This window comes from Lepisma saccharinum, chromosome 25 (genome assembly GCF_977018435.1).
Source record: "Lepisma saccharinum chromosome 25, izLepSacc3.1, whole genome shotgun sequence".
NCBI lineage: Eukaryota > Metazoa > Arthropoda > Insecta > Zygentoma > Lepismatidae > Lepisma > Lepisma saccharinum.
In genome coordinates this window covers 18,286,476-18,311,217 of record NC_139253.1, presented here as the reverse complement: position 1 = coordinate 18,311,217, position 24,742 = coordinate 18,286,476, and the positions used below count along the sequence as shown (strand labels likewise).

Genomic DNA, 24,742 nt, shown 5'->3' with positions numbered 1-24,742 from the left:
AGTCCTTGAACCAATGGGCGCAGCTGTCATTGTGCTCGTCTACTCCACGTGGAGTCCTTGAACCAATGGACGCAGCTGTCATTGTACTCGTCTACTCCACGTGGAGTCCTTAAGCCAATGGGCGCAGCTGTCATTGTGCTCGTGTACTCCATGTGTAGTCCTTGAGCCAATGGGCGCAGCTGTCATTGTGCTCGTCTACTCCACGTGAAGTCTCAGTCACATTGTTGGAGCTGGTGGGCGCTCTCCGTCGACTTCAAAGCCAGTCGGTCGTTAACGTAGTTAGCGCGTCGACTATACAAGTCACCACTTTGAAATTCCTTAAGATGATGCTAGGATTAGGGGGATTTCTTGAAATCAAACCACCTGATTATAAGAAGAAATACATTTTCCAAAATAATATACTGAAAAATACAACCCTAAAAAAACTTGAACAAGTATTCGTAGTCTAATTGAAGCTTAGCTTTTGCAGTGACAACGACAGTGTGCGTCTGAACTTTTTACAATTTATAGATTTCATATCTACAATCGATAGGATATGTTGCGAACAGAACGTACAAGAATAATCTTACACTTAAGAGATCATGACAGAAAATAATGTCGATATTACGTATATGTTGAACATTACAACTGTACCACATCAACAATATTATAGCAGCGTATGTATGTAGAGCCATTGCAAATGTTATGAAACAAGATTCAAAAACAAGGGAATAAAGCAGGAGGTAGATATCTTAATGGCACAGAAAGAATAAACTGCTCTGTCACAAATTTCTACGGTAGTTACCAGCAGAAACGACGGGGTGATGTAAATGTACAGTCACCGACAATAAGAATGGTACACCTAGATCCCGAAATACTCTCTTCCCTGCAATGTGTGTTGCCTTACTCTACGTCGGTAGTAGAAGTTGCAATTGAAAATTCGCTATTAAAATCCACTTATCGCCGTAGTTAGGCAACACACATAAAGCCTTGCAGGGTAGCAAGTATTTCAGGATCTAGGTTTCCCATTATTGTTGCCGGTGACTGTACGTCTTGTTATGCCCATAGAGAGAATGGACCCAAAGATGGTGATTGTACTGTACAAGTGATGATAAATACTGTAAACCATGAGCTTATGTCAAGAATTCAGTTTACTATGGAAAAGTGCACTCGTCGACAATTTTGGGAGTCACCCAGCCTGACTTTCAAGTTAACCAGCGATGAATGGATAGAAATGTTCAGTCTATGGATATTCCAGCTTACTTCTCTCACATAACTAATAGCAGGGCTGCCGTTAGGGGTGTGCGATATGTGCCACCGCATGGACGTTTCTGTTATTATAAGGGTTTTACAGGAACATGACAACTTCAAACTGAAGGGATATTTTATTGTTTGAGAGAGCAACGCTATTAAGAGGGTTTGCCCTTCCCTGGTAAAAAAAAATACCTTGCTTGCTCCTTCCTGGACGTGGCATTGGGCTTTAAGCGGGCCTCGCGCTTCCGAAATATGTCTAGGAAATGTAAATTTGAATAAGGATTCTAAAGAGCTAAAATGAGGACAAGAAAGGAAGTGTTTTAAAAGTCGATTCCGTTTTCGTATAGTATCAACGACATGCTTTCTAGCAGGAAAATAAATGTTCGTGTCAACAGGTGCATACAAACTTTATAACATAGCGCTCGTGGCGACAAAACAATACAACAACTAGCAAACATGTTATCATAAAAAGTTACTTGCCTCCATATTCTCTATGCAGTGTCAAATTTTGTCTGTGGTTCACGATTACTGAACAGTAATAAAAAATGTTTAGATGTAGAATTTTTACGAGAATGGAACTTGTCTGTATTTTTACAATATAAGTGCCTTGCGGGTATATTTCGCACAGGCCCTCGCATATACTAACGGCAGCCCTACCTAATAGCAATGTAGGTATAGCATGTATTCCCAGGTCTCCTGTATGAGGATATGCCAAGTTAGCCCAAAATATAATGATACTTCATTGCTAGGAATACAAACGTTTCTAAATGGATTGTGAAACCAAGTCTCGCTGATCTTAATATTTTTTGTTCACTTTGCTGCACGTAACTCGTTTACAAGATAATTGCAATATTGTCGAGAGGAATCACAGAATCGTTGCAAAGGACAGTACATGGGATAGAAGACTTTGTGATTTGTCTTAATATGTCTAAACGTCGTCGGCAATCTTAACTAAAATCTTCAGACAATCATGTGGCGGGGGTATCTTGAACAGAATTTCACCGTCATCGCCTCTCACACTAGTGTATTCCAAAGTGTGGACAGTCTTAAAACCAATCTTTTCAGCAACTCGTTGTGAATACTTGCCTGTGGCATCCTCCTTGACAACTCTGAAGCCAGAATTACTAGCCACTTCGACACTTCGCTTCAACAACTCTTGGGCTAGACCTTGTCCACGGTACTTTGAATCGACAGACAAGATCCTGCACTCAAATATGGCGTCCACTCCATACCGAGTAAAGAGATCTAAAGACTTGTTAACGGCATGCAAAAGACCAATTATCTTCCCAAATTTCTCATCCGTTAATTTATTCAGTTTGTCTTCTGCACTGTTCAAATCGTCTTTTCGTTGTATACCGTTAAGAGCGACACCTGCAATCTCCCCGTTTCCTGAAACCGCCATTTGCGATAAACCATCTCTCAATGTTATCAGGCTATGATCTTCTAAATCCTTGTGCGATTCCCCTGGCTGGCAAAGATTCATAGATCTGTTCAGAGGTTCGTCATAGAAGAAGTTGTTGCGAAGATGTACGATGACGTCATCATAGTGTTCTTCTGCAATGGCTTCAAATCGGATGTCGTTGCAGGTGACCATTGCCACGTATTGAGGTTACTCGAGCCACCTGCAAGTAATATTAAGAATAATTTATTTCAGAAAAAGGACAAAATGCATTGTTGTTCAAGCTAAATGTACTCAAGCCAGGGCTGTTTCGAAAGATCAGATGCAGACTGACAAATTTTGTGTTTGCAGTGAATCACATAGCCTATTCTAAATAATTGAAATACAGGGTGTCTCATAAGTAATAGCGCAAACGGACACAGGTGAAAGTACACGATAATAGAAGCAAAAAAGTCTCAGTAAACATGGGTCTGCAAACGAGCCGTTTTCGAGATAATCGCGAATGTGAGATTGCAAGCCGTCACTGACTTCATTCTTTTTTAAACGTCGTCCTATTTGGTAAAATGCTAATAATGTATGCGAATGTGTGGTTACAAGCAGTCATTGATTGCATTTTGTAAACACCGGGAGTAGAAGAGGACCGCGCCAAGGACTGTTTGTGCCCTCGGGCGTTTAATATTCGCAATTAATTTGTATGTACTTATAACTAATTTGCACGGGTTTTAATTAATTCGCATGTATTTAGAATTCATTTGCATGTACTTAGAATACTTTACATTTATGTATTTGCATGTTTATAACTTTTTTATGAATATATAATTATTTATTTTATGAAAAATATGTATATAGAAGGTAATTAGAGGTACTAAATGTTATGCATATGGTTTTATATTCATTACTGCAAAGTATGTAATGTATCAATCGATAATATTAATGTTTATAATATTGAAAATAAGTTTTGTATGGTTTATGAACCGCTATGAACGGTGGTAATGGGTGTAGGGACAGGTTCAATTACGATTGGGGACGGACCCGGTACTCGAACCCGAGATATGTAATATTATTAATTAGTACTATGCAGTAATTTCATCATGTTATGAAACACGATGGTGCAACACGCTAGACAGAAGACGGTGAACTCCGCGCTGAGGGTAGACGAGAAAGGAATTTTGGGGAAGCGCGCTCAAGGTCAAATGACGTCACAACGTCAGAACAAAGAAGGAATCTGATTGACCAATCAGAGAACGCGTCGGTAGATTTTCAGAACCGGTTTTTTCAAGGTTAACCAGTACGCAATAACAGGGGAAAGCTATGCAATACTGTAGGGCAGGGGAGGGATTCAACCAGACAACAAAGGATGTCTGAGAATGCGCAGCAAGGGTCAAATCTCTGAAGCTATGCGGTTTCCGCCGCCAATTAATATTCCGCTCAGGTTTGCCTCCAAGGCACAGGACGCTTTAGCGCAGGGTTTTTTTATCTGTACTATGAAGAAGGGAGAGCTATTAGGGACGGGGCCTACAGTTTTTACCATTTGCTTTTATCACGGGGTAACGAACCTAGGACCGTTTGATTATTGATTTAGGTAGTAAATGTATGTTACTGTGTGCTATTTAACTTAATTTTGAGTTTATTTTTTACCAAACTTTGACTTTATGTCAAACATTTTCACAGCTTATCCTTATTTTTACAAAAATAACACTATTTGTACTATTCAGGCAACATTTTTTATTAAATTTTGGACTCGCAAAGATATTTTTACAACTTTTTAACTTATTATTTTACAACTTTATATTAATTTTTTACCAAAATAACACTATTTGTACTAATCAGGCAACATTTTTTATTAAATTTTGGACTCACAAAGACATTTTTTCAACTTTTAACTTATTATTTTACAACTTTAAGTTAATTTTTTTACCAAAATAACACTATTTGTACTATTCAAGCAACATTTTTTATTAAATTTTGGACTCACAAAGACATTTTTTTTCTACGTTTAACTTATTATTTTACAACTTTATATTAATTTTTTACCAAAATAACACTATTTGTACTCATCAGGCAACATTTTTTATTAAAGTTTGGACTCACAAAGACATTTTTTCAACTTTTAACTTATTATTTTACAACTTTATATTAATTTTTTACCAAAATAACACTATTTGTACTAATCAGGCAACATTTTTTATTAAATTTTGGACTCACAAAGACATTTTTTCAACTTTTAACTTATTATTTTACAACTTTAAGTTAATTTTTTTACCAAAATAACACTATTTGTACCAATAAGTCGCTGACCAAGGCAGTTTATTAAGGTAAAAACACTTAACACGTAACGTTTCGACCCTGTATCAGGGTCTTCCTCAGACGAAGAACTAAACTAAAATTTTAGTTTAGTTCTTCGTCTGAGGAAGACCCTGATACAGGGTCGAAACGTTACGTGTTAAGTGTTTTTACCTTAATAAACTGCCTTGGTCAGCGACTTATTGGTTTCAATATGGAAACAAGGCTTAATTATATTACTATTTGTACTATTCAAGCAACATTTTTTATTAAATTTTGGACTCACAAAGACATTTTTTTCTACGTTTAACTTATTATTTTACAACTTTATATTAATTTTTTACCAAAATAACACTATTTGTACTAATCAGGCAACATTTTTTATTAAATTTTGGACTCACAAAGACATTTTTTCAACTTTTAACTTATTATTTTACAACTTTAAGTTAATTTTTTTACCAAAATAACACTATTTGTACCAATAAGTCGCTGACCAAGGCAGTTTATTAAGGTAAAAACACTTAACACGTAACGTTTCGACCCTGTATCAGGGTCTTCCTCAGACGAAGAACTAAACTAAAATTTTAGTTTAGTTCTTCGTCTGAGGAAGACCCTGATACAGGGTCGAAACGTTACGTGTTAAGTGTTTTTACCTTAATAAACTGCCTTGGTCAGCGACTTATTGGTTTCAATATGGAAACAAGGCTTAATTATATTACTATTTGTACTATTCAAGCAACATTTTTTATTAAATTTTGGACTCACAAAGACATTTTTTTCTACGTTTAACTTATTATTTTACAACTTTATATTAATTTTTTACCAAAATAACACTATTTGTACTAATCAGGCAACATTTTTTATTAAATTTTGGACTCACAAAGACATTTTTTCAACTTTTAACTTATTATTTTACAACTTTATATTAATTTTTTACCAAAATAACACTATTTGTACTATTCAGGCAACATTTTTTATTAAATTTTGTATTTACAAAGAGATTTTTTCAACTTTTAATTTATTATTTACAAGTTTATGCCTATTTTTTACTCAAATAACACAATTCTATCTGTTCAGGAAAGACTTTTAGTTACATTTTCGACACACAAAGTGTGTGTTCTCAACTTCTATCTGTTTATTTCACAAGTTTAGGCTTATTATTACCAAAATAACACAATTCAATCTGTTCAGGAAAGACTTTTAGTTACATTTTCGACACACAAAGTGTGTGTTCTCAACTTCTATCTGTTTATTTCACAAGTTTAGGCTTATTATTACCAAAATAATACAATTCAATCTGTTCAGGAAAGACTTTTAGTCGCATTTTCGACACACAGAGTGTGTGATCTCAACTTCTATCTGTTTATTTCACAAGTTTAGGCTTATTATTACCAAAATAATACAATTCAATCTGTTCAGGAAACACTTTTAGTCGCATTTTCGACACACAGAGTGTGTGATCTCAACTTCTATCTGTTTATTTCACAAGTTTAGGCTTATTATTACTCAAATAACACAATTCTATCTGTTCAGGAAAGATTTTTAGTTACATTTTCGACACACAAAGTGTGTGTTCTCAACTTTTATTTGTTTATTTTACAAGTTTAGCCTAATATTTACTCAAATGACACTATTTATATTATTCAGGCACCATTTTTATTACATTTTGGACACACACACACACACACAGAGAGAGAGAGAGAGAGAGAGAGAGAGAGAGAGAGAGAGAGATTTTTCCAAGTTTACTCAAATAACACAATTTAAATGTGTTGTGAATTAGATTTTGTACACACGACGTGTGTTTTGTCAACTTTAACCCTTTCATTTTTAAGTTTACTTTACCAAAGTAAGACGGCTTAGTCTATTCAAGAAAGTTTTCAATTATATTTTGGATGCAAAAGTATATTTTGTCAAGTTCTACCCTTTTATTTTACAAGTTTAGGCTTATTTTTACTCAAATAACACAATTTCATCTATTTAGGCAACATTTTGTTTCTTATATTTTACTCACAAAGACATTTTTTTCAATTTTTAATGTATTATTTCACAACTTTATGTAATTTTTTATTCTAATAACACAATTTTAAATATTCAGGCAACATTTTTTATTGCGATTTGGATTTACAAAGAGATTTTTTAAATTTTTGTATTAAATTTTCTATTTATTATGTTTTGTATTTCACATTCACTAATTTTTAAAGTTTTACTTTTTATTTTTATCTAAAAACTAAAGAAAAAAGTATTTTAACTAAAAGTTATTTTATAGTTTTCGGTTTTCAGATTTCCACAATGCTATTTTTGGTTCTGTATTTCTATATTAGGATATTACAGTTCTAAGGTGTGTATAATATTTCAAAGTATTTTCAGGGTGTATTTGTTAATGCATTTGGATGATAACTATTAGGTTTTTGGACGAACTAATGTTAAGAATATTTCAACCAATCAGAAAACGCGTCGGTTTTATTTCAACCAATCAGAGAAGGCGTCAGTTTGCTTATGAGGTATAAAAACTGCGTAAAAGCAAGCAGAAGCTATTTTGAGAAGTATTTCTGAAGCATTGCGTCAGAGAAGACATCAAGTTGTGATTATTGTCTGAGATTTGAAGACAAAGAACTCAAAAGAAGCTATAATTAAGGTAAGTGAATTGTTACATATATGTATGGTGCTTTTAAATAATGCGTAAATGCAAATATTGAAACGAAGAAAACGTCAATGCAAACCAAAAAGAATATGCGTAATGTGAACAAGTACTACAACTATTTTTCTATTTTCAGGTGCTTCTAATTTTGTGTGTGTGACTGAAAGGGACCATTAGTAAAAGATGGCGTCTTCAACCTCCACAAACAAGGCTAACCACACTGCGGTGAGTACCTCGCAAGAGATTTTACCACTGGAATGTATATTTCTCCACTAGTTTTTGAAATAATATATAAATCCAGAAAACAAAGAAACGAAAAAAGTAAATACAGAAATGAATATGCGTAATATAAACAAGTACTACAACTATGTTTCTATTTTTCAGGTGTTCTTATTTGTGTACCTGTGAGTGGAAGGATCTATTACTGGAAATAACGCCAACAAAGTAACCAGCAAGGACATGAGTCAAATAATTGCATCATGTCCATGTTTTTCCAATTATATCTATAAGGACTGTGTGTTGGAGACTTTGAAGAGGTATACACCTGGCAAGTATATTATATGCTGGGGATGTTATTCTAATCAAGGCAACCAATTAGCCCACGATTGTGTAGTTAACCATTTCTACGAGTGTGAGTGCGTATGCTGTAAAGATGAAGAATTACTCTCTGAACGTTATTTTATTTGCCAAGGAGAACGCTGTTTGAATAAATGCCAACGATGTTTTAAGTGGATGTGCGAGAGAATCCAGTATTATTTACAGGACTTGGATAACACAAAACATATTTTTGATTTTTATATTACTAACCATGAGGATGTTGCGGATGCTTTGACGGCACACGAGGTACAGACAGAATACAAAGCTTTTTATAGTGTATTATGTGAAATTTCAAACAATATCGAACTAGTGAAAACTCTTATAGATCCTATACGCTCAGCAGAGCTTACTTATGGTAGCACAGGATTTTTGTGAGAGTTGAATAGAGACTGACTAATAACACCGAAAATGGTGCAATACATTATTGATGTACAAGGATTTATTTATAACAGAAAATTTATATTGCGTGAGATTTGTGTGAGTTCTACAAATTTGGACACTGTGTATTATGCGCTTGTGAGTGTTCCCGATTATTTCAAAGAGAACAAAGAATCGCGCTGGGTTAAAGACAATCTCCATGCATTAATGTATGATATTCCTTGTGGATGTGAAATATACTATGTCCGGAGGGCAGTTAGGAACTTGAACTGTCAAGGTGGTACATTTTTCTGCAAAGGAAAATCCCAAATTATCAAAGATTTGTTTAATATTGATAACATTGTTGATTTACAAACTGTAAACTGTCCATCCCTTAAGAATTTGTATATGTTTCAAGGAGGATTGTGCAAGTATCATTCTGATACTTCTCCCCCAGCTGAACAAGGTTGCGCATTCAGAAATGTTCAAAGACTTGTATGTTGGTACAATAATAAAAATATTAATGTGTAATGTATTTAGTGCAAATAATAAAGATTTGTGAAAAAGAAATGTTTTCTATGTTGTTATTTAGTTTTAAAGCCTTTATTCAAGGTATTTTCAAGTATTACTGGTTTTTTGGCTGCATCAACACATGGGTTATTTCTATTTGGTTTATTATACGAGGCTACAATCACTATATGTCTATGAGGACTAAAATCCACTGATTGAACCTTAAAGCTTAGGTTTACTATGTATATTGATTAAACACAGGACAACACGAATGTTACAGAGGATTGTAGGAGGCATAGGCCCACACGCCAGAGCCTTATTAGCCTGCAAGAACAACTTGTATGTTGAATTGTGACTGTTTAGCAATAATATTTATAAAGTTTAAATCATTTTCATTAGATTACATATATATTTTGGATTCAAATAAAACACTCAAGTTAAGTTTTTTAAGTTTATTTTTATTTAATATACAAATATAGAATATATCAAATTTACATATATGAAAAGTACTCTACCAAAGAGCAAAAGTCACATAGGGATTACGATTTAGCCGATGCTGAAATTCTTCCATGAGGGATTTGTAGTAAGAGAGAAATTTTTGCCACTGTTTAAAGTTGAGGGTGACTCCACCAGAGATGCTGGTGATTTCCACTTTTATATTTTCTCCACTGCCCTCGAAGGTGAAGTAAGGTTCTCCTATAATGTCTATAGATCTGAATCTGTCTTTTTTGTGTGGGGAATCTGTTTTTGTAAGTGTCGAAGATCACATCTGATTTGTAGACGCATGATGGGTACTCTTCTTTATTTAGGACAATGTATTTTTTTTTCATGTTTCAAAATCAATTCAGTGTCTGCGAAAGTACCTCGAATAATGATATCCATGTTGGCATCGATGATGAATCTGGTTTCTGGTTTTATGTTGTTCATTTGGTGTGTGCCTCTGATAGACTGCATTTTGGTTTGGTATCAATAAAAAGTTTTAAAAATATGCAACTAGTGCTACAAAAGGAACGGAAATTATCGACAATTTCTGGATTATAACTAAAATTCAGTTTGCCTTTTACATATCCAATATTTACATACCAACACTAACTAGACTTCGATTTATATAAATGTAGCAGGAACTATATTTCTGAGAATCAAACTATATTAGGATTATATGTTAAACTTATACAAAACCAGATTATTCTATGTAAGTATATTTATATTGACTGGATTATTTAACAGATCAAACAGAAAGAAGGCAAATTCCACTAAACGTAGGTGATTGCATGAAAATAACTAGGTCAAGGAGTGACCAACAGTGAGCTGAGGTTATATATAGAGGGTCGCTCTTCATAATTCTTACCTTCGCTGGATCGGCGAAGGAACGCACTTGTGGGCGGTAGAACCTGAATGGGCTCCACCAAGACATCGGAGACTCGAAGCAGATGTCTTGGTGGATGAACCCAAGTAGGGTCATAGGCGCTAGGGTCAATTTGGTTATTTCTTCTTGTATGAGGAACCAATTTGGCCAACTCCCCACATTAACTTACATTGCTTATAACTAATTAAATTTGAAGAAAAATTATAATCTCTTAGACTGTAAACATATTTTATATTTAGGCTGCACAAGATCCAATGATAAAATTAAAAAATGGTAACCACCCAGACAGGGACTCGAACCCTGGACAGATAGGTTAAAACCCATCTGAGCACAAGGTATTCTTTTTTGAAAAGTTAGTTATGTTAAGAAATATCGTTTGAGAACTCTTTTGGTCTGGGTCGACAGAGAAGGAGACAGCATTTCCAAAATTTTACAGACTGGATGTATTTTACCACCACTATAGAGGTCTTTACTATATGTAATTCGAAACGCTAGAGTTCAGTTAGCTTTCAAAATTGAAGTTACATAGTACAATATGTTGAAGTTTTTGTGTTTGGCACACTTAACAAGTTACACTTATATCCATTTCAGGACAAATAATGCTAAAACTCTCAAATTTACTGTCATCTCATCAACTACTAGCAAAGTTTTAGTATTATATGTCCGTAATTAGATATAGTGTAACTTGTTATGCGTGCCAAACACAAAAACTTCAACATATTGTACTATGTAACTTCAATTTTGAAAGCTAACTGAACTCTAGCGTTTCGAATTACATATAGTAAAGACCTCTATAGTGGTGGTAAAATACATCCAGTCTGTAAAATTTTGGAAATGCTGTCTCCTTCTCTGTCGACCCAGACCAAAAGAGTTCTCAAACGATATTTCTTAACATAACTAACTTTTCAAAAAAGAATACCTTGTGCTCAGATGGGTTTTAACCTATCTGTCCAGGGTTCGAGTCCCTGTCTGGGTGGTTACCATTTTTTAATTTTATCATTGGATCTTGTGCAGCCTAAATATAAAATATGTTTACAGTCTAAGAGATTATAATTTTTCTTCAAATTTAATTAGTTATAAGCAATGTAAGTTAATGTGGGGAGTTGGCCAAATTGGTTCCTCATACAAGAAGAAATAACCAAATTGACCCTAGCGCCTATGACCCTACTTGGGTTCATCCACCAAGACATCTGCTTCGAGTCTCCGATGTCTTGGTGGAGCCCATTCAGGTTCTACCGCCCACAAGTGCGTTCCTTCGCCGATCCAGCGAAGGTAAGAATTATGAAGAGCGACCCTCTATATATAACCTCAGCTCACTGTTGGTCACTCCTTGACCTAGTTATTTTCATGCAATCACCTACGTTTAGTGGAATTTGCCTTCTTTCTGTTTGATCTGTTAAATAATCCAGTCAATATAAATATACTTACATAGAATAATCTGGTTTTGTATAAGTTTAACATATAATCCTAATATAGTTTGATTCTCAGAAATATAGTTCCTGCTACATTTATATAAATCGAAGTCTAGTTAGTGTTGGTATGTAAATATTGGATATGTAAAAGGCAAACTGAATTTTAGTTATAATCCAGAAATTGTCGATAATTTCCGTTCCTTTTGTAGCACTAGTTGCATATTTTTAAAACTTTTTATTGATACCAAACCAAAATGCAGTCTATCAGAGGCACACACCAAATGAACAACATAAAACCAGAAACCAGATTCATCATCGATGCCAACATGGATATCATTATTCGAGGTACTTTCGCAGACACTGAATTGATTTTGAAACATGAAAAAAAAATACATTGTCCTAAATAAAGAAGAGTACCCATCATGCGTCTACAAATCAGATGTGATCTTCGACACTTACAAAAACAGATTCCCCACACAAAAAAGACAGATTCAGATCTATAGACATTATAGGAGAACCTTACTTCACCTTCGAGGGCAGTGGAGAAAATATAAAAGTGGAAATCACCAGCATCTCTGGTGGAGTCACCCTCAACTTTAAACAGTGGCAAAAATTTCTCTCTTACTACAAATCCCTCATGGAAGAATTTCAGCATCGGCTAAATCGTAATCCCTATGTGACTTTTGCTCTTTGGTAGAGTACTTTTCATATATGTAAATTTGATATATTCTATATTTGTATATTAAATAAAAATAAACTTAAAAAACTTAACTTGAGTGTTTTATTTGAATCCAAAATATATATGTAATCTAATGAAAATGATTTAAACTTTATAAATATTATTGCTAAACAGTCACAATTCAACATACAAGTTGTTCTTGCAGGCTAATAAGGCTCTGGCGTGTGGGCCTATGCCTCCTACAATCCTCTGTAACATTCGTGTTGTCCTGTGTTTAATCAATATACATAGTAAACCTAAGCTTTAAGGTTCAATCAGTGGATTTTAGTCCTCATAGACATATAGTGATTGTAGCCTCGTATAATAAACCAAATAGAAATAACCCATGTGTTGATGCAGCCAAAAAACCAGTAATACTTGAAAATACCTTGAATAAAGGCTTTAAAACTAAATAACAACATAGAAAACATTTCTTTTTCACAAATCTTTATTATTTGCACTAAATACATTACACATTAATATTTTTATTATTGTACCAACATACAAGTCTTTGAACATTTCTGAATGCGCAACCTTGTTCAGCTGGGGGAGAAGTATCAGAATGATACTTGCACAATCCTCCTTGAAACATATACAAATTCTTAAGGGATGGACAGTTTACAGTTTGTAAATCAACAATGTTATCAATATTAAACAAATCTTTGATAATTTGGGATTTTCCTTTGCAGAAAAATGTACCACCTTGACAGTTCAAGTTCCTAACTGCCCTCCGGACATAGTATATTTCACATCCACAAGGAATATCATACATTAATGCATGGAGATTGTCTTTAACCCAGCGCGATTCTTTGTTCTCTTTGAAATAATCGGGAACACTCACAAGCGCATAATACACAGTGTCCAAATTTGTAGAACTCACACAAATCTCACGCAATATAAATTTTCTGTTATAAATAAATCCTTGTACATCAATAATGTATTGCACCATTTTCGGTGTTATTAGTCAGTCTCTATTCAACTCTCACAAAAATCCTGTGCTACCATAAGTAAGCTCTGCTGAGCGTATAGGATCTATAAGAGTTTTCACTAGTTCGATATTGTTTGAAATTTCACATAATACACTATAAAAAGCTTTGTATTCTGTCTGTACCTCGTGTGCCGTCAAAGCATCCGCAACATCCTCATGGTTAGTAATATAAAAATCAAAAATATGTTTTGTGTTATCCAAGTCCTGTAAATAATACTGGATTCTCTCGCACATCCACTTAAAACATCGTTGGCATTTATTCAAACAGCGTTCTCCTTGGCAAATAAAATAACGTTCAGAGAGTAATTCTTCATCTTTACAGCATACGCACTCACACTCGTAGAAATGGTTAACTACACAATCGTGGGCTAATTGGTTGCCTTGATTAGAATAACATCCCCAGCATATAATATACTTGCCAGGTGTATACCTCTTCAAAGTCTCCAACACACAGTCCTTATAGATATAATTGGAAAAACATGGACATGATGCAATTATTTGACTCATGTCCTTGCTGGTTACTTTGTTGGCGTTATTTCCAGTAATAGATCCTTCCACTCACAGGTACACAAATAAGAACACCTGAAAAATAGAAACATAGTTGTAGTACTTGTTTATATTACGCATATTCATTTCTGTATTTACTTTTTTCGTTTCTTTGTTTTCTGGATTTATATATTATTTCAAAAACTAGTGGAGAAATATACATTCCAGTGGTAAAATCTCTTGCGAGGTACTCACCGCAGTGTGGTTAGCCTTGTTTGTGGAGGTTGAAGACGCCATCTTTTACTAATGGTCCCTTTCAGTCACACACACAAAATTAGAAGCACCTGAAAATAGAAAAATAGTTGTAGTACTTGTTCACATTACGCATATTCTTTTTGGTTTGCATTGACGTTTTCTTCGTTTCAATATTTGCATTTACGCATTATTTAAAAGCACCATACATATATGTAACAATTCACTTACCTTAATTATAGCTTCTTTTGAGTTCTTTGTCTTCAAATCTCAGACAATAATCACAACTTGATGTCTTCTCTGACGCAATGCTTCAGAAATACTTCTCAAAATAGCTTCTGCTTGCTTTTACGCAGTTTTTATACCTCATAAGCAAACTGACGCCTTCTCTGATTGGTTGAAATAAAACCGACGCGTTTTCTGATTGGTTGAAATATTCTTAACATTAGTTCGTCCAAAAACCTAATAGTTATCATCCAAATGCATTAACAAATACACCCTGAAAATACTTTGAAATATTATACACACCTTAGAACTGTAATATCCTAATATAGAAATACAGAACCAAAAATAGCATTGTGGAAATCTGAAAACCGAAAACTATAAAATAACTTTTAGTTAAAATACTTTTTTCTTTAGTTTTTAGATAAAAATAAAAAGTAAAACTTTAAAAATTAGTGAATGTGAAATACAAAACATAATAAATAGAAAATTTAATACAAAAATTTAAAAAATCTCTTTGTAAATCCAAATCGCAATAAAAAATGTTGCCTGAATATTTAAAATTGTGTTATTAGAATAAAAAATTACATAAAGTTGTGAAATAATACATTAAAAATTGAAAAAAATGTCTTTGTGAGTAAAATATAAGAAACAAAATGTTGCCTAAATAGATGAAATTGTGTTATTTGAGTAAAAATAAGCCTAAACTTGTAAAATAAAAGGGTAGAACTTGACAAAATATACTTTTGCATCCAAAATATAATTGAAAACTTTCTTGAATAGACTAAGCCGTCTTACTTTGGTAAAGTAAACTTAAAAATGAAAGGGTTAAAGTTGACAAAACACACGTCGTGTGTACAAAATCTAATTCACAACACATTTAAATTGTGTTATTTGAGTAAACTTGGAAAAACTCTCTCTCTCTCTCTCTCTCTCTCTCTCTCTCTCTCTCTCTCTCTCTCTGTGTGTGTGTGTGTGTGTCCAAAATGTAATAAAAATGGTGCCTGAATAATATAAATAGTGTCATTTGAGTAAATATTAGGCTAAACTTGTAAAATAAACAAATAAAAGTTGAGAACACACACTTTGTGTGTCGAAAATGTAACTAAAAATCTTTCCTGAACAGATAGAATTGTGTTATTTGAGTAATAATAAGCCTAAACTTGTGAAATAAACAGATAGAAGTTGAGATCACACACTCTGTGTGTCGAAAATGCGACTAAAAGTGTTTCCTGAACAGATTGAATTGTATTATTTTGGTAATAATAAGCCTAAACTTGTGAAATAAACAGATAGAAGTTGAGATCACACACTCTGTGTGTCGAAAATGCGACTAAAAGTCTTTCCTGAACAGATTGAATTGTATTATTTTGGTAATAATAAGCCTAAACTTGTGAAATAAACAGATAGAAATTGAGATCACACATTCTGTGTGTCAAAAATATAACTAAAAGTCTTTCCTGAACAGATTGAATTGTGTTATTTTGGTAATAATAAGCCTAAACTTGTGAAATAAACAGATAGAAGTTGAGAACACACACTTTGTGTGTCGAAAATGTAACTAAAAGTCTTTCCTGAACAGATTGAATTGTGTTATTTTGGTAATAATAAGCCTAAACTTGTGAAATAAACAGATAGAAGTTGAGAACACACACTTTGTGTGTCGAAAATGTAACTAAAAGTCTTTCCTGAACAGATAGAATTGTGTTATTTGAGTAAAAAATAGGCATAAACTTGTAAATAATAAATTAAAAGTTGAAAAAATCTCTTTGTAAATACAAAATTTAATAAAAAATGTTGCCTGAATAGTACAAATAGTGTTATTTTGGTAAAAAATTAATATAAAGTTGTAAAATAATAAGTTAAAAGTTGAAAAAATGTCTTTGTGAGTCCAAAATTTAATAAAAAATGTTGCCTGATTAGTACAAATAGTGTTATTTTGGTAAAAAATTAATATAAAGTTGTAAAATAATAAGTTAAACGTAGAAAAAAATGTCTTTGTGAGTCCAAAATTTAATAAAAAATGTTGCTTGAATAGTACAAATAGTGTCATTTTGGTAAAAAAATTAACTTAAAGTTGTAAAATAATAAGTTAAAAGTTGAAAAAATGTCTTTGTGAGTCCAAAATTTAATAAAAAATGTTGCCTGATTAGTACAAATAGTGTTATTTTGGTAAAAAATTAATATAAAGTTGTAAAATAATAAGTTAAAAGTTGAAAAAATGTCTTTGTGAGTCCAAACTTTAATAAAAAATGTTGCCTGATTAGTACAAATAGTGTTATTTTGGTAAAAAATTAATATAAAGTTGTAAAATAATAAGTTAAACGTAGAAAAAAAAATGTCTTTGTGAGTCCAAAATTTAATAAAAAATGTTGCTTGAATAGTACAAATAGTGTTATTTTGGTAAAAAAATTAACTTAAAGTTGTAAAATAATAAGTTAAAAGTTGAAAAAATGTCTTTGTGAGTCCAAAATTTAATAAAAAATGTTGCCTGATTAGTACAAATAGTGTTATTTTGGTAAAAAATTAATATAAAGTTGTAAAATAATAAGTTAAAAAGTTGTAAAAATATCTTTGCGAGTCCAAAATTTAATAAAAAATGTTGCCTGAATAGTACAAATAGTGTTATTTTTGTAAAAATAAGGATAAGCTGTGAAAATGTTTGACATAAAGTCAAAGTTTGGTAAAAAATAAACTCAAAATTAAGTTAAATTGCACACAGTAACATACATTTACTACCTAAATCAATAATCAAACGGTCCTAGGTTCGTTACCCCGTGATAAAAGCAAATGGTAAAAACTGTAGGCCCCGTCCCTAATAGCTCTCCCTTCTTCATAGTACAGATAAAAAAACCCTGCGCTAAAGCGTCCTGTGCCTTGAAGGCAAACCTGAGCGGAATATTAATTGGCGGCGGAAACCGCATAGCTTCAGAGATTTGACCCTTGCTGCGCATTCTCAGACATCCTTTGTTGTCTGGTTGAATCCCTCCCCTGCCCTACAGTATTGCATAGCTTTCCCCTGTTATTGCGTACTGGTTAACCTTGAAAAAACCGGTTCTGAAAATCTACCGACGCGTTCTCTGATTGGTCAATCAGATTCCTTCTTTGTTCTGACGTTGTGACGTCATTTGACCTTGAGCGCGCTTCCCCAAAATTCCTTTCTCGTCTACCCTCAGCGCGGAGTTCACCGTCTTCTGTCTAGCGTGTTGCACCATCGTGTTTCATAACATGATGAAATTACTGCATAGTACTAATTAATAATATTACATATCTCGGGTTCGAGTACCGGGTCCGTCCCCAATCGTAATTGAACCTGTCCCTACACCCATTACCACCGTTCATAGCGGTTCATAAACCATACAAAACTTATTTTCAATATTATAAACATTAATATTATCGATTGATACATTACATACTTTGCAGTAATGAATATAAAACCATATGCATAACATTTAGTACCTCTAATTACCTTCTATATACATATTTTTCATAAAATAAATAATTATATATTCATAAAAAAGTTATAAACATGCAAATACATAAATGTAAAGTATTCTAAGTACATGCAAATGAATTCTAAATACATGCGAATTAATTAAAACCCGTGCAAATTAGTTATAAGTACATACAAATTAATTGCGAATATTAAACGCCCGAGGGCACAAACAGTCCTTGGCGCGGTCCTCTTCTACTACCGGGTGCTTTACTTCTTGCCCGGTCCGAGGTTTGCTCTTTGTTTACAAATCAGAACATTTCCCGAGAGGTGGTACGGATTTGTACCCACACATTCGCGCACACATTATTAGCATTTTACCAAGTAGGACGACGTTTACAAACAATGAAGTTAGTGGTGGCTTGCAATCACACATTCGCGATTATCTCGAAAACGGATCGTTTGCAGACCCATGTTTACTGAGACTTTTTGCTTCTATTATCGTGTACTTTCACCTGTGTCAGTTTGCGCTATTACTTTTCAGACACCCTGTATATGGCATTTGATTTGACGAGACAGGACACAAAATATCAGGAAAGTAAAAGCCTCCGTACCGAATTCGCCCCCCTCCCCCCACTATAAATACGTTGTATCGATTGTGACTTTTGACCCAGGGTGTAGTCCTATTTCGAGAGAAGCGAGAAAGAAAATTTTTAGATTTGCGACAATAATGTGTCAATTTAATAGGACGTTAATGCTCTCCCGGGGCTTTGGGATGTTTATTTTTGTTTCTTTTCAATTAATTTTGCTCGTTCGGCTCCCCCTATACCCTTCAGCCTCCTTAGTTACAGCTCTGCTTACAGGTATAAACATTACAAGTTTTTACTATTTTTCTGTAAACATTTTCACCTAAGCTGCTTTAATTTATCGAAGTTTTGGCCCCACCCGAACAAAAAAAATATGGTTACGCCCCTGCATAGAGAAATGAAGGAGAGCAAGAGAGATCCCACGTAGACGAGTGACTAGGGAGCCTTAGCAACTTGGTTAGGCTAACAGCACCAAATCTAACCTACCTAATCTATCCACGTATGCATATAGCAGCTTAAACAAACTGCCAAACCTATGTACATGCTTATTTCTGCTATTATATGCCTATATGGAAAGGTTAGGTACGTCAGATTTGGTGTTGTTAGCCTCCCAAGTTGCTACGGATGTCCCTAGTCGCTCGTCCCACGTGGCCCAATGGTTAGTGCTCTCGCCCTTGGTGCGCTGCGATCAGCCCCTGTTTCGATCGGTGGGGCACCAAAAATGTCGCTGTTCACCCAGCATCTGAGGACAAATGGGAAGCTACTTGAAGGTTGTAGCAGCAGACTCTGGTCTCGGAAGCCAGAAAACAGATTCGAGTCACCCGTAGAAATGCCACTTATAGCAGGCATTGGCTGTCGAGAGGATTTTGCGCCACCGTGTTTAGTTTTAGCAAAGACAGGAGTGAGATTACAGATAGATGGAAGCTGGGAGGGGGATAAGAGAAAGAAGGAAATTCAATTCAAAATCATCTTTATTGAAGTTCAAAGTTCAGCTCGTACATACAAAAAGAAACATAGAGGAGAGAGAGAGAGAAGAAAATATGAAAGCGAAGTCCTACACACAACACACCCATACAAAATGATATTACATGTGAATAAACAGGACTATGCTCAATTTCATTAACATGAATAAGGATTAAATAAAGGCAAGGGTTGGCGAGGTATGGTGAACACAATTAGGAAGAAAAATATAACTAGTTATTAATTTGGAGTTAGGCCAGGTGTGAGGATTAGTCCTAGTTACTTGCGAGTAGGGTGGAGAAAAATCACGAGTTTTTTATTTAAATCGATTTTTTTAAAAAAAAACATGCTTAAAATTGCTGGTATGGTTTTTGGCACCATACATATTTTTTTATAGAAATGTCTAGAAAACGGCCCTGTAAAATATTTCAAAATTAGATTAAAGCAAATAAAATATAAATTATATGTAAATGTACATTCCTCGGTTTCTGATACTGTACACATGAACATTATGGAGATGTTTGTTGAGTGTGTTAATGAAACTATAATACATAATTTCAGTATTTTTTGAGTGTGTTAATAAAACTATAATATATAATTTCAGATTTTTTCTTTCAGTAAAAAACAAAAACATTCTGGATGTTACTCTACAATTGTAACTTAGAATATTTTTGTCTTTGTAGCTGAATTTTGGTATTTTTTTAATGATAGTTTGCAAAATATCAGCTGTCATATTTATTTACAGTTTAATGATAATGACACTATTTACGGTTTAACATTATTAGTATTTTTACATTTTTCTACACAAATGTTTGCTATTTTTGCCTATAAAAATTATTGAATTTTAAATATGAGAAATTTAAGTGTGTTTACACATTACATTTCCTTTTGTATGTGCTTCACCCCGTCAGTACATATATTTTGTTTCCTTTATTTTTCTTCCTTAGAGCCTATAATGAACACTATTAAATGATTACGAGATTAAATTAATGTATTTTCACTAAAAGTGATTTTGATATCTACAAAATCCTTATGTACGTTATTCTAAATTATTTATTCAAAGTGATTTAAATCAATCCACCTTGCTTGCGAGTGATTGTACGCAGGCATTGCTTATTTGCACAGTGTTTCTCAACCACCGGACCCTGGTATTAATTATACCTGGCCGCGAGAGTTTCATTAAATACAGATCCAGTGATTGACAACTAACTTAAACCTAATTTTATATTTGTCAACAAGCCTAGGCATAATCGAAGACTTACTCGTTATGAATATGATTATGCTATAAATTATTTATTAACAAACAACTTCAGGGTACATATTAATTAATGTACAAAGATTTAAAAGTTAGGTTTTTGCAAGTAAAATATTTGGGTTTGGAGCATCGACTTAAAAATAAGAATTTACCGAGCCGCGGTCTTACGGTTGAGGACCACTGATCTAGGAGCAGGGGAAAGTTAGTCCACGATATAGTGAGGAAAGATATAAAGATACAGAAATAAGAACGAGAGAGGAGAAGATACAGAACACTCCAGGAAGAGATAAGCTGTTTACGTCATTCCATCTTTCGGCACTCATTTCAATTTATTTTTATTTTTAAAAAAATCCAAAAGAATAAAAGTAAAGTTATTAGTAGCACAATGTGGAATAATAGGTTCACCGTGGTTTTTTTTTCGTTTTTTTAATAGGGATATGATGTAGAGATAATATTTTTTCGGGTTTAGCTCCTGAAAACGAGATTCATTGAGTTGAGTTGGTATTTTAAGTCCACTTTATGCACACCTAAGGCTAATCGGGACTGGACCTACAGTTTAAAGTGGGATCCGAACCACTTGTGCCTCCATCGGGTATTGAACCCGGGACCACAAGATTACAAGGCGACGACGCTACCACTGAGCCATCGGGGAGGCCCGGAGATTCATTGAACGGCAGCATCTTCCGTGTCAAATGATTTGAGGGTACAAAGGAAGGGTAGGGTACACTTCGGATAAAAGGCTTTAGGGGAGAACAATGTACCCTTTTCCATTCCTGTGCTACCGCTCACACTGCGCTGGACCTACAGTTTAAAGTAGGGTCAGAACCACAAACTTCACTGGAAATAGAACCCGGGACTCCTTGACAACAAAGCGATAGAAGAGTTGTACGAAAAGCTGGTTAAATATAGGATTGACTACTAAAAACCGAAGTTATAACCCTCCTTACGAAAATCCTGGGCACGACACTGTCTACCTACCATATTTATTTAGAAAAGTACAATTTTGTATAATAAAAATTTTGGTAACAGTGTTTCAATTCTTCTAAAGATTTAACGTGACTAACACTTTTCCAGCTTAAAATTAAGTTCCAATACTCGGAATTAGTGATGAATATATTGATTTCTCATTTTGCGATGATTTTTTGTCACTTAGGCTTATTGCAACGATGATGATTAGATTAAATTTATACGAAGGGACGCACAAAGATATGTCCATGCCCAGGTCGGGATTCAAACCCGAACTTCACTGGCGAGATCTTAAGTCGACCACTCAATGTGCCGGCCACCGACGTGGCTTGGCGTACAATAAAAAATTATAACACGCTTAGTATAATGTTTTATTAAGTTCAGAAACGTAGCTTGGTGCGTAACGTCCCCAAGTTACAACTATAGTTCTGAGATATTCTAGAAATTTCTATACTTGCTTACACAATACTTCCTCCCCTCGTAAGAAATAAAGCAAAATATTAACCAAAAACCGTGCACAGACCCACAGAGAAATCAAACAACAAAAAAGAACAATTTATAAACTCAGTTATAAAATAAAAATAACTGCAGCATCGAGTTTGTCCTTATCATGTAAGCGTGCAAGAAGTAAGCTATGAACGAATTCAATTAACAAAAATAAAATTATCTAATTACCGGAAATCAATGGTAACTTTAAATGGGCGTGTCTTTATGTCATGTCTTTAAATGACTCGTTTTCAAGGTTCCCAGTGTTCTTATTTAGAAGAAATCTGAGGATTTAGCCTCCCACACCCACCCCTCCAATGGGCATACTGTCTCTCAATTTACAGTCACGGTGACGGTGCGTACGGACAACAATAATATATGAACAATTCTGAGTGGGAAAATCAAAAGAATATATTTGCTAAAGTTGCCAACGTCAAAAGAGACAGGCAAGATGTAAGCACGAGTTTAAAGTGTGTAAAAAGCTTCAAGGAACTTGAACGAGAAGTAGATTGTCTTGCCGAAGAAACCACCCCATCATTTGCTTACAACGGCTGAGGCAAAAATCAATGAAACGGACAGCCCCTGGGTTTTAAGGAGCATATCTATTTCAGATCCCCCTCCCCCTTTCCCTGTGCCATCCTCTTTTTTTCTCTCTACCTCCCATACGTCTTGCTTTCTTCTTTAATTTCCTTCTCTCTCTCTCTCTCTTTCTGACAGCCCCTCCTTGTTCTCATCTGTCTCTACTCCCCCTCTTTCTCTCTCTGCGACTTTCTCTATTCTCAAGCATATTTTATATTTTCAAACATGAATTGATGGAGACGATTCAACCGCTCGTGTAATTTACTCTGTCAACAACCACATCATTCAAAATAAATATATATATATATATTTTTTTGTTTAATATCAACATTTGCTCTATTTTTTATTGCCCTTTTGCAATATAGGTAAATAATTTGAAGTCAACATACGACATACTTTCGCAATGTAACTTAAAACTTTATGTCTACAATTGGTTACGTTTCTAATCGAACCCGGGAGCCCTTGATTACAAGGCGACGATCCTACCACTACGCCATCCGGGAGGCCACAATTTCTGATACGTTTTAATGTTTTTTTATATATTGATAACAGATGCCGGTTCAATTTTCAGATTGCCTGTTCCAAAACACACTATATTGACAAAAGTTTGTCATAATGCTGTCCAAATTATTCGACACCTACAGAAACGAAACCCTAAAAAATGTTTCGAAAATCGAAAACACGATTTTTTTCTCAAAAATATATTTTGTGGATTTATAATCCTGTCTTAACCTGCTTCACGTAGACCTTGTACCGGTAATAATTTCAATTCTAATTATCATATTTTAGCTCTATAATTTTGAGGTCCTTATTTGTGTTATTTTTATTATATTTTTAAACTCGAAGTAAATCCCGACTATGACAACGAATGACTAACTGATGAGAGAACAAACAGAAAGCAAAAATCTTTACCTTGGGATCGAACCAAGTACTATAACTTCTAGGACGGACGGAAGATTAAATTTGAAGTTTTTATTATATTCTGTTAGTTTCATTATTTGTAACGTTCCATTTTCGTACAATAAAAATAACTAAATTTCCATACACATCTCCAAATCATTATCCAACCCCTTGTCTAGTAAGACAGCTACAAGGTTTTTTAGGTCTACTTACCCCTCTGCGTTTGATCTGGTAGCACGCGCAGTCACCACTTTACTATCTTCACGCAACAAGCTTCTTTCGTTTCCACAGCTTCCCGTTAGCTCCAAACGACTAGGCCGACCTCTAGCGGAGAAATCCATTTCTTGACTTTTTTCAATCGCCAATAGCGATATTTCTTGGCGATGTTTGTCCAGGCCCAGCCGAACTGTTGCATTCCCTCTAGTTTGTGTTCGAGAATGGGGAAATAAAACATGCTCTTAATTCTTAGATAAACAAACGCTGGAAATACTGATTAAAACAGGACCGATACGAAAGCGATGGATGTGGAGCTCGTTAACCAAATATTTTCATGAAGTCTGAAAAAAACAACTATCTTAACTTCTAGATCTGTATTTGTATTTTTTATTACTTTGTCGGGTTTCTTCCGCTCTTGGATAATCGCGACGATGATGATGATGATTCGATGAAGTAACACTCATAAAGAACATCCATACCCAGGTAGGGACTCGAACCCGCGACCTTTGGTTGAGAGATCGAAAGTGAAAAGAAAAGAAAGAAAAAAGGTGAGAACCTCTGAAGACGCCCAACCTCCACCCGCATAAATTCAGAGGCATGCGCTTAGTGCCCTGGTGCCTTTAAAATAAACCAGAGCGTCATATCCATTGAATTTCGGTTCCCCCTTTTCTCTTTCCCTCCTTCTTTATTGATACTTTCAATTGTACATGTTTGAGGCGATAACCCACAACTAGTTAACGCCTCATGGATATAGTGTATCAAGATTGTTTCGGCCTAAGATTTATGTGTTAGTAGTGCAATAAAGTAATACATATTTATATAATCAGTATGTTAGTAATAGAACAATGGTGTAATGTGTTAGGAGTTTAGGACAGGGGAAGTAGAACGAGTGTTATTTC

The 24,742-nt window shown here is 34.3% G+C and overlaps 1 protein-coding gene across 1 annotated transcript; it reads right to left on the bottom strand.

Annotated features, from left to right (window-relative positions):
• Nucleotides 1-424: 424 nt before the first annotated feature.
• Nucleotides 425-23,888, bottom strand: AANATL7 (Arylalkylamine N-acetyltransferase-like 7). Its single transcript, XM_083112121.1, has 2 exons — nt 23,841-23,888; nt 425-2,855 (listed from the first exon to the last, which is right to left on the bottom strand). Exon 2 carries the CDS (start codon nt 2,825-2,827, stop codon nt 2,162-2,164), a length of 666 nt encoding a protein of 221 aa, XP_082968247.1. The 5' UTR covers nt 2,828-2,855; nt 23,841-23,888; the 3' UTR covers nt 425-2,161.
• Between the last annotated feature and the right edge of the window lie 854 nt (nt 23,889-24,742).